Source organism: Mustela lutreola, chromosome 5 (genome assembly GCF_030435805.1).
Source record: "Mustela lutreola isolate mMusLut2 chromosome 5, mMusLut2.pri, whole genome shotgun sequence".
NCBI classification, from domain to species: Eukaryota; Metazoa; Chordata; class Mammalia; order Carnivora; family Mustelidae; genus Mustela; species Mustela lutreola.
In genome coordinates, this window is record NC_081294.1 from 150,975,709 (window position 1) to 150,987,093 (window position 11,385).

General features: G+C 51.8%; 1 protein-coding gene across 1 annotated transcript; it reads right to left on the reverse strand.

The window, feature by feature from the left end:
• Positions 1 to 4,532: 4,532 nt before the first annotated feature.
• On the reverse strand, positions 4,533 to 7,116 carry PROP1 (PROP paired-like homeobox 1). Its single transcript, XM_059173374.1, has 3 exons — positions 7,005 to 7,116; positions 6,621 to 6,853; positions 4,533 to 5,872 (listed from the first exon to the last, which is right to left on the reverse strand). The coding sequence occupies exons 1-3, from the start codon at positions 7,114 to 7,116 to the stop codon at positions 5,534 to 5,536; spliced, it is 684 nt and encodes a 227-aa protein (XP_059029357.1). The 3' UTR covers positions 4,533 to 5,533.
• Between the last annotated feature and the right edge of the window lie 4,269 nt (positions 7,117 to 11,385).

Genomic DNA, 11,385 nt, shown 5'->3' on the forward strand with positions numbered 1-11,385 from the left:
TTCAAAGCCTCACTGTCTACCTCCCAAGTCACCCTGCAGTCAAGGACACACAGCCTCGCAGCAGCGGGGAGACGCGGGCGCAGACCGGGACTCGGTGAGTTAAAGGCTCTGCAGTGGGCCGCCACCCCGGAGGGCCGGGAGTGTTCTGTCCCGAGTTCACGGCTCACAGCACCCCCCCCCCCCCCGCCCCGTTCCCTTACCTGGGCTGCCTGCGACAGGCAGGGATGGGGGCACCGAGCTCAGCCAGGAAGCTGACCTGGGAAGCGGGGACCATTACACCTAAGGGTGGCAGCCTCGGGAGAAGAGCAAGAGAATCTCCCTCTGGAGCTGCCAGTGTCCCCGAAGACCCGTGTTCAGAGCGGCTGGCTCCCAAGAGCTTTGGCCAAGGGCTTCTGTGGGTGCCTGTCTTGAGCTGGCGCTGCCAGGACACTCCCACTCCTTCCTCTCCTCCGCCCAGACACTGGGGTGGCAGCTCCTGTATGTGAGCTGGAAGCAGTGACAAGGTCGCAGAGGTGGTGGGGGGTGGAGAAGAAGATCCCCCTTTGGTGCCTTATATTTTTTTTTCTCTCTGAGGCTGGGTTCACGTGGTCCTCCCCATCCTGGTATGTCCTGGCATCTGGCAGGATTTCTTGGATTCAAGAGGAGTCCCTGCATCTGACCCCCATCTTGACACTAAGGTAGGCGATTCACAAATGTTTGCACAGAACTAGCTTTCTAGTTGCCTTACCTGAGAACTAGAAGCAGAAGTGTTTATAACGGTGCAGCGGGGGAGGTGGTGGTGGGAGGCACGGGCACTGAGCAGGTAGCTGGCTCTTCCCCATTGCTCTCAAGGTAGATGGCTTGGTCAGGGGTCAGTTCTGTCTTTTGGAGATGGGCAAGAGGACCTGACCTCTTTGACCTTGGGATCCCTGTCCCTGTGACGGAAGGGCCTATGTGATGGAGAGGCAGCTGTCTACACCCATGTGTCCCCCCTTCACCTCCCTCACCTGGCTCAGGATCTTGAGGGGTCCCTGTTCCCCTGACCCTGGAGTGCATGGGCCCATCTTACCCTAGAAATGCCAAAATCTCCCAGAGGTGTTCTGGCTGCTAGTTAGGATACACTACACCAGCTCTCTGGGTCCCATTTGCTGATAAGAGGACACCAGGTGTCCTGCAAATAAATTGGTAAGTGCATGGTTTGAGTACCCTAAACCCCAAAGCCTTCGGCCATGTGGCTTCCTATACTTCCTATACTTATCCAGACACTAGCCCCAAACACACATACACACACACACACTCTCTCTCTCTCTCTCTCTCTTTCTCTCTCTGAGTCACCCTGTGGGGCTGACCTCTACTTTTATTCCACTTTGGGCTTCTTAGTTGGGTGCCAGTAGAGAAGTAAAGGATCCCATAGGCCTTTAGATGCCAACTGTTAAGGGAGCATAACTCAGAGACTGATGGGAGGGAAGAGAGGAGGCACCTCAGCGGAGCAGGAACTTGGAAAACTGAAGCTAACAGCCCAAATACAAACCAGGCAAATTCTCAGAACCCCTCTTGCTGTTGGAACTTCAGCCTCACCGTTTGCACCTATCTCAGAAAAGAGAGAATGGGGGTACTAGGAAACTGGGAAAATAATAAGAAGTCTGATAAGCACCCGGGGTGAGGCACCCAACCGGTACAGTCTTAGAGCCTGGCACCTGGGCCCCTAGTGTGGGCCCAGCACTTGGAGGGCCCTGTCTGGTTCCCCTCTACCTGGTGAGAAGTTCTCAGGGTCCCTGCTCATGCCCCATTTCCCAGTTAGGTCTCATACCCAGGTCCCCAGTACAGTGATTCCCTGTCTGAATGGCCCTGATCCCCTTTCTAGGGTCTGCAAGATATAGTCCCCAGTTCCATCTTCCTGAAGGCTGAGCCTTGGTCCCCAGGGAACCAAAGCAGGACACTGTGTGGATGAGTAGTGTAGACGGCACCTTGAAGAGCAGTCTGAGTGCACCTGGAACTGAAGAGGTCTTTCTGGGCACAGCAAGTAGGGGCTGGTAGAGATGTCAGGCAAGCAGTGGACCGGAGTCTACACTTCTCTTGCCAATCTCGGGAGCCAGGCATCCCGATTCTGAAGGAAGACTGAAAATGCGCGTGGAAGTCAAGTCTTCTCAAGACTTGCTATCATGGGTGGCACGCTAGCCACGTTTCGGGGACAGTGAGCTCCAAACCGGAGAGCTGCATCTTGCAAGGCGGCCAGGTTCAGTGTGCACTGGCCAGACAGCCCACAGGCCAGAGATGCGCCAAACTCCTGCGGAGAAGTGGACGCACTGCCTTCCAGCTCCCGGGTAAGGTGAGACCTGTGGAGCCAGAAGCAGCCCCGACCTGGAGTCTTGCGGGTTCCCGCTGGTCCCTCGATGAAATGCTCCTGGCAACTGAAGCTTCTCTCGGCAGCTGAATGTTTTACAACCTCTGCTTTCTCAGGCCTGGTTGGTAAATCGGGATCGCCGGTCGCTTCCGTTACACAGAAAGGCACCTGCCGCCTGCAGAGGCTACCTTGGACCGCGCACGCGCACTCCCTGTGCCCTCCCTGCATGCTCCACCTTCCAGTCTTCACTGGTATTTCATTTCCCAGCGCAAAGATGAATTCCTAACCTTTTCTCCCTCGAGTGGCTGCTTTCCCCTTTGGTTGACGGGGAGGTGGAAGGGGATGTTGCTGCTTGTAGGACTGGTTTTTTCTTTTTTAAAGTTTATTAATTTATTTTTTAGGTAGTCTCTACACCAAGCACGGGGGTCGAACTCATGACCCTGAGATCGAGCCGCATGCCCTAAGGACTGAGCCAGCTGAGCTCCCCTTTTTCTTTCTTTTTTATTCCCAACTGGGGTGCAGATTCCAACCCTCTGCCAGTTTTAAGAGTATCACTTCTCCCAAGGAGGAAGGACAGGGAAACGAGAAGAGTTGAGGCGCGCCCTGCCCTTCCATTGGGTTTTACAAGAAAACCTGCCTGGACTCCTTGATGCCATGTTAACCCTTAAGGCTCCAACGTGCCGGGTCATTCTCCTGCACTGGAGGCACCAGGGCTCCCAGGTGAGCCGAGAGAAGGGGCCCGTAGGGAGCAAACGCCCTCCAGAAACTGCTGCTCTGCGATTTTTACTTAATCTATATGCATCCTAATATGCATTTAAATTTCTTCCACCTTTCAAGTTGTTTTGCACAGTTAAAACTTTATATAAACGATATGATATAGTGAAAGTACTTCTCTGGGAAAAAATGCTTTTTGCTCAAATAAGGCTTTCGGAGTCAATCCAGGTCAATACACATATAAATATACTGCCATATATGCTGTATATGCCATATATATATACACACATATATGTATAATATTTTGAGTAGACTTGTTACAAAGAGTACTTTTGTAATTTATAAAACTCCTATTGAGATTTGTTTTAGATATATGTGTGTGTATACATAAAGAACTTTCCTGAATGATATAAGAAGAGTCTGGAAAAAAATGACAGGACACATCTGTGCTTGGATAACATGACTTAACATTTTAATAGATATCAATAATCGTTAAATTTCACAGAATTATAACCCTAGGATGGCGGTGGTGCCAGAAGGGATGAGCTAACTGATGGGAAGAACCAGGCGTCTACAACTGTCTTGTGTGTAAAGGAGAAATTAGTGTGTGTGAAAAAACAGGGCTTCACAAATCAGTGTCAGACGACCAGATACATTTGACTGGTAAGACTGGCTGGCTGGTCAGGAGGAAATTACATGAAAACTGTGCATGACTGCACATCCTAAGATAAAGTTCAGATAATTCAAAGTGGAGTGTTTTGATCTGGATGGCGGAGGGAATGAGGCTGGAGCTGATAAAAACAAGGGGAGAGGTTCCTTGGCCAAACCACCCCATGCAGAGAATGACCCATGGGAATATTTCTTGGGTTCTACCAATTCTACATAACTGGTAGCACTCCAGGCACTGAAAACAGAAGTTACATATGATACGTACCGACAGCATTAGGGCTTAATCCTCTCAGGAAAACCTTGCTCAGAAAGGCTAGAACACAAGTAACAAATAGCGAAGGACAGCCACCACACATCTAAAAAGCGACTTCTACCCCTACTGCACAAGGCGCCCTCGGTCACTAAAGAAAGATGATTCTACCAATACACAAATCCAGAAATACTGAAGAAGCCAGACAGAAAACATACAAGTTTCCAGTAAACATGACACTGTTCCCCCTCTCACTAGCAGCGCTGTAAATGAAAACGGACAAATAAGCAGTAAGGAGACATCGCCCTCAGGGGACAAGAAGGTCAAAATGGTGCAGGTCAACAAGGACGTGCTGAAACCAACACTGGGGGAGTTTTGGAGCTGGCGGCACATTTCTGGAAGGCAGTCTGGCCCAAGCAGATAAATCCATGGGAGGGCGAAGGTACAGTACAGAGGTTTTAACTCCAGGCTTTTATATATATATAAATATATATACATATATATATATATATATATATATATATATATATATATATAATTTTATAAATAACATGAATATCCATTCCTAGGGGCTTGTTTTAAGGATTTTTCTATGGGCCTGCCAATAAGGGAGGTAAGCAAGCACATAATGAGTAAAATACCTTATAAGCAATAGGATATATAAACGGGGCCACCAATGAAGCCGCACCAGGTTTCTGTGAGGGGGGCTCAGACCAAGGGACTTCCCAGCGGGTTCTTTCCTGGGAATGACCTCCTGCGAGCCTTAAGGCTCCTGGCTGGCGTTTGGAAAAGTCAGCCCTGAATCTCATTGTTTCTTCTCTGTCGGAAACCATATATGTTATGACTTGCAATCGATTTCAAAGTCAGGTTGAAGGTAATATTGAAGACTCAGATGTTTGGTTTTTTTTTTTTTTTTATTATTGTTTATGAGATATTGGAGAGCTTTTCTGTGATGATCAGATTTGCAGGGTCCTGTTGGTAAGGGGAAAGTCTGGAGCTAAGGGAGCCACTGAGGAGGACCAGTTAAGAAGATACGGGGCCGGAAAAGGCAAAGTGTCTGCCAGAATGGAAAAGACAAGAAAAAATTCAAGAAGTATTCCTAGAACATTAATGAACAAAAGTGAATGACCGATTTGGGTGGCGGGTGGGTGACGGAGAAAGGATGAACAGGTAGACTTTGAATCGAAAGCCTTATTAAAAAGAGCTAGAAACTGCTGTATGAAGATCTTCAACTGTGATCTTGATCAACATAGCTCGAAAAGTTCTGTCATGTTCAACCACTTCCATTCACCAGTAGCAACAACTGCTTCCGTCAGTACCCGCCCTTCCACTAGTCACCTCCCCGGAGGCTTTTTACTTCTATCTTCTAGTTGGTTCACCTCCCTAAATTCCCTCAACTAATGACCTGTGGCCTTCTTCAGCATGACCTCCCATTTCTAAATTCCCAGTCTCTGAGCTGCCTCTCACTAAATTTCTACTTGAACCTTGGAAGAAGGGAAGCCACCCAACTTTCTGTGCATTTCACCAGGACCACAGGCTGGGGTGGGGGGGATTTCCATATCAGTACCTGTCTGACCTTAGTTCCAGGACTTTGGGGGATCAAGGCTGAGGGGAAGCATGCTAGGGGGTGGGGGGCAGGGCAGATGGCCAGTGGGCGTTGGAGGCAAGGTGGGATACCAGTCTTCAGGCTGGTGGGGTCGAGCAAAGGAACTGCCTGTGGAGGGCTGAGAGGGAAGGGCGTGGTTGTAGGGGTGAGGGAAGCAGGTCATGGGTGGAGGCGGTGTTGGGTAGGAGTAGGGGTAAGCAGGGGACTCGGGCAAGAAACCAGAGAAGGTGGCAGGAGACAGATGGGCCAGTGGCTGGAGGAGTGACCGCTCTTGCTTCCTCTGCTTAGCTCTGCGGTTCTGGAACCAGACCTGAGGGAGGGGGAGAACAGCCGCATCAGAGCCTCTCTCAAGTAGGGACACTCTCCCCGTCAATGACAGAAGCTTCAGGTACTGAACATAAGCCTCTCCCACACTGCAGAGGAAGGAGAGCTCTTCCCAGAGGCACAGCTGAGCTGGGCCTTCTCACAAAACAAGATGCAGACCGTCACCCCCAATCTGCGTCGAGATTTGCTCTACTGCAAATCTGGGAGAGTCCAAGTGTCTGCTTCCCATGAGAAAGAGATAAACCATGACACCAAATGACATTTTCCCCTCCATGGAGAATAGGAAACATCCTAGAGGGTTATTAGAGATTAAGACTTTGGATGAGTTTAACTGTTAGAGACGGGGCTGGATTTCGGGTAGGGTTTGTACCTAAGATTAACTACCTCGATGGTTCGGATGGAAGGAGCAGCAGGCTGGCTGGGTTTCAAGGCCATAGTTAGGGACAAGGCTACATGGGCATGCAAACAGCTAAGACTGTATTTCTGCTGGAATTCACATCCAGTTAAGGCTGAGGGTAGGATGCTGAAATTCAAATTAGATCAGGTTAGAGCTTGGGTTCAATTCAAGGGACATTCCGGAAGTAGGTGAGGCGGTGTGGACTGTGGGTCAAGGCTGTGTTCTGGGGAACACTCAGGGGGAAGTTCTAATGTCTAGGAGAATTGAGAGCCCAGCAGTTCCCAGGCACCAGATCTGCATCTCTTCCCAGAAGAGGAGGGGGATCCTGGGACCTCACCTGGATTCTGGCCTCGCTGAGGCCTGTGTCCCGGGCCAGGCCCTCTCGGGCCCAAATGTCGGGGTACTGATTCCTCCCAAAGGCTGCCTCCAGCTGCTCCAGCTGTGCGGGACTGAAGGTGGTGCGGTGGCGGCGTCGGGAGTGTGGGCGACCCCTCTGTCCTCCATGGGGGGACAACCTTGGTCTCCGCACTCCTACACCAGAGAGGCTCCTGTAGGGCCGCGGGCCGGTGTCTGAGGAGGGAGGGGAGACAGAGGTTGTGCGGAGTGGACCCACCTGTTCCCCTCCCCAGTTTCTCCTCAGTGCCCCACTGCTGCTGGCACACTCTGCCCTGACCAGAAACCCTTCAGCTCTGAACGCAGCTCAGCCTCGTCCTGGCCTCACCTCGGGTGCCCTGACCTGCGCCCTGCTCTCCGTACACACTGTACAGATAAACTTGCTTCAACCCAGGGCCCTGACCGCCTCCCCTCACTGTATGCCCATGCCCGTGGATCATTCCCGCGCAACAGGCACCCCTCCTGTGCCTTCCACCTCTCTGAGCACATGTACCACCCTCCAGGGTCTCAGCCCACGGGGCTCCTCTTTGCTCTGAGCCACTAACAGACTGTCATGTTTCTAAGACCCTGGGTCCCTGCTCCCCAGGTTCACACTGAGCACACACCCTCTTGAGACGTCTCCCATCCCCATCCTCCCAAGCCCTCTACCTGGGCAGATGCAACATTCCTCCCTCTTGTGCTCGGGCCCACCCTCCCCTCACATGCATTTCATCTTCTCTCCTACCCTGGCCCTGGCCTGGGCCGCCGGGCGGCGGAACCTGAGCTCGTGGGAAAGGCTTGCCTCTCCTCCACACAGGCTCACTAAGCCCCCATACTAATTAGTCTGAGAGCCAGCCGGGGAAGGGAGAACACAGAGCGAAAGGAAACACCTGGAAGGGACACACTGTGAAAAGGAGATGTCTGGAGCTGAGGCACCCATCCCCATGGGGACCAAGAGTGTGGCTCCCACCCAGGGCTCCTGGTCCACCTGGGGGACACACATGCATCGAGCTGCTGGTCACAGGGGATCCCGAGCCCGGGCCCCTCCAGTTGCCCATCTCAGAGGAGGCCGAGCAGCGGGTGACCCAGGGGCTCGGGAGTGAGGTCCCGGATGTCATCACCTCCAACCCCACCCCCAACTGCAGGTGCTGCTCTGCAGCCCATCCACACTGGGGTCTTGGGTCCCGTTTGCCAAGCCAACGACTTGTCCCTCCCCGCACTTTCTGAGATGCCCAAGGTTTTAGCATTCTCGGATTGTTTTTTTATCACCTTTCTCGTGGGGAGCCACTGCCCCCACGAGCCTAAGCGTGGAGCACCCCCACCCCCCACTTGCCGCCTCCTCAGGTCCAGCCCGGAGATTCACTCACCGGCCGTGGAGGTCAGAGTCCCAGCGGCGACGCCGTGGCTCTGGGGCCAGGGACTGGTGCAAAGTCGCCCCTTCTTTTGCTTACCCTGCTCACTCCTCCCTTCCGCTTCCATGACTAATAACAGAGACCTAAGAGGTCCGGTCCCCCGTGTCCCCGAGTCTCTGCTCCTGGTCAGTCTTTCTCTGGTGTGTCCTCTCTACACCTCCTTCACCCTCTGTATGTACCTCTGGCTCTCTGTGTAGATGTAGGTACAGAGGGATATCTTGGCCTTTCTCACTATCTCTCTTTTTTTCTAATCTTTTTTTCTAACTCCCCCTTCCTTCTCTTAAGTATCATTTCATTCTCTCTGCCTTGCCCGGACTCTGTCTCCGTTTGTGCCTCAACTTCCCGCTACGGGTCCCCTGTCCCCGCGATACGGTCCTCTCCCTTTGCTCTCAGCTGCCTACTTCCCCAGCTTGCAATCCCACACCGCCTCCTTCTCCCTGAGCCTTGGAGGAGTGACCTGCTCCTCGCCCCTGGGGGCCCGTCCAATCATTGCCTGGCCACCAGGGCCCCTTCGTCTGGGGAGGATCACAAGCCGGATGAGGGAAGGTGCTCAGTTGGAGGGTCCAGGGACTGGGGCCAAGAGCTCGTATTCCCAGAGGACCAAGTTCTTTTGTCCTATTAAATCCCCTCCTGGGAGTAGGCAGGGTAAGAAGCCAATGCATTCCTCCCAAGACCCTTCCTCAGAACCCCACCGCGGGGAGAGGGGGTGTAGATGTGGGCCAGGAGCCGGGCCTGCCTTGGTGACATCCAAGGATCTGTTTCCGGGAATCTAAAAAGCTAAAAGACACCAGCACATTCTGGCCCCTCCTAGATGTTCTGATTCTCAGAATATACTAGACATACCCCCCCACCCCCCACTCCCCTGCCACAGCAGGACAACCTGAGCCACAAAATGGGTGTCCTGGAGACCATAGTTCTCAAGTACGGTCTGCTTTCTTCCCCCACATCGCCTCCTCCTTGTTCACTCAGAACCCCTGGGACTCCATGACCTTCTGAGTTCACTGAAATAGAAAACCTTGACCCTGAGGAGCATTGGAATGCCAGGGGCTTCCTGACCCCTTGGACTCATGGACTCTGCAGGAGACTGAGAGTCCCATGACATTCTGACACTCTGATTCTTCAAGGAAACCCTGACACCCACAGTAGTCGGCTTCTTGAGATGACTTAGACTCAGGAAGTCAGGGAGCCATTCTGACACCTGCAGGCCATCCTGACCCTTTCAAGACAACCTGATACCTCAGGATTCTAGGATATTCTAGGACACCCTGAAATCCAGAATGTTCTGCCTCAACTCAAAGATCCCCCTGACCCTGCCATGAGATCCTAACCCCTCAGGACACACTGACCCAATAGAGACACCCTGTGCCTCTTGGAAGGGACAATCTGGATCCCCAGGTCATGCTAATCTTTCACACACATCCTTTAAAAGCACCCTGACAATTTAAGACACCCCCCAAATCCTCTAGGAGCTTTATGTTTCCAACATGGCCCACAATCAGCAGCATCAGCAGCACCAGCAGCTTGTTAGAAATGCAGAATCTCAGCCGCCCCCCCCTTAGTCTTATAGAAACAGAATCGGTGTTGTAACAAGACCCTCTAGTAGAAATGGATGTACATTTCTCTTCATCAGCTCAGGCTTCCATAACAAAATATCCAAGGATGGGTGGCTTACACAGTAGACATTTATTTCTCACAGTTCTGGAAGCTGGTAAGTCCAGGGGCCAGAGACCAGCTGATTCGGTTCCTGGGGAAGACCCTATCCCCTCATTGTAGACAGCTGCCTTTTGGGTCTTCATGAGACCCATGGGCTCGTTTCTTAATATATCTCTGTGCCTCAGCTTTATCATCTGGGGATAAGAGAGAGAGAGAGAGAGAGAAGCACCTCTGGTCTCTCTTTTTCTTCACGTCCAGATGCTAACCCCAAGACTGGAGTCCTCGCCTTAGGATCTCATCTCCCTCCGATTGCCTCCCCAAGGCGCCACCTCCAAATGCTGTCACACCCACTTAGGGCTTCAACATAGGAGTAGAGGCAGGGGCGACACGAACATTCAGTCCATAACCACATTCAAGAAGAGAAGAATCGATCCAAGATACCCACCTTTCTCCTACCCCAGCATACAGTGTGATTTCCTGGAGCAACCCAAGCCCCAGGACATCCTGATGCCCCAAGACCCAGTAACTTGGATCTATAAGCAAACACTGAATTCCAAAACAGCCTGCAACCTCAAGGTACCCTAAGCCTACAGGGAAACTGCCCAGCCATCCAGGACAGACTGATTGATATTACAAAGAAACTCTGACCCACGACCCCTGCTCCCCAAGGACGTTGAGACCCTGACAGTTTGACTTGCCTTTCCAGAATACCCACAATCCCTCAGGGTACTGGGAGCCTTAGGGGCATCTGGTCTTCCAGGGGGCATCCTGACTCCAATTGCCACTCTCGACCATCACGGAGGCCTGACGCCCAGAAGCCTCTCATCCTACAAGAGGGAGAATGGTGTGGAGGGTAGGGGTGTAAGTTCTGAAGCCAAACAGCCATGGGTTCAAATACCAGCTATACCACTTGCTATGCTATGTGATCCTGGGCTTATTTCTTTTCTTTCTTTCTTAAGATTTTTAAAATTTATTTGAAAGATCACAAGTAGGCAGAGAGGCAGGCGGGGTGGGGGGCAGGTGGGGGAGCAGGTTTCCTGCCAAGCAGAGAGCCCAATGTGGGGCTTGATCGCAGGATCCTGAGATCACAACCCAAGCTGAAGGCAGAGGCTCAATCCTCTGAGCCACCCAGGCGACCCTTGGGCTCGTTTCTTATATATCTCTGTGCCTCAGCTTTATCATCTGGGGATAATAATATAGTTGATTCTCTTTTATTTTATTTTTTATTCATCTGAAAGCGAGGGAGAGAGAGAAAGTAGAAGCAGTGGGGAAGGTCAGAGGGAGAGGGAGAAGTAGACTTCTGGCTTAGCAGGGAGCCTGACACGGGGCTCGATCCCAGGACCCTGAGATCACGACCTGAGCCAAAAGCAGATGGTTAACTGACTGAGCCACCCAGGTGCCCTGATTCTCTTTGAGGTAGCTATGTTCCATAAAGTCACTACAAACACCGAGTCAGTGAATATTGAACCACTGCTCCAAAAAAAGAGGTTCCACAATATTTTCTTTTTTGAAAATTCTTTTATTTGTGAGGGAGAGAGCACGCAGGAAAGAGAGGGGGAGAGAGAAACTCAAGCACACTGCCTTTTGAGCACAGAGCCCAACAAGGGAGCTCGATCCTAGGACCCTAAGGTCAGACCTAAGCCAAAACCAAGAGTCTGATGCTTA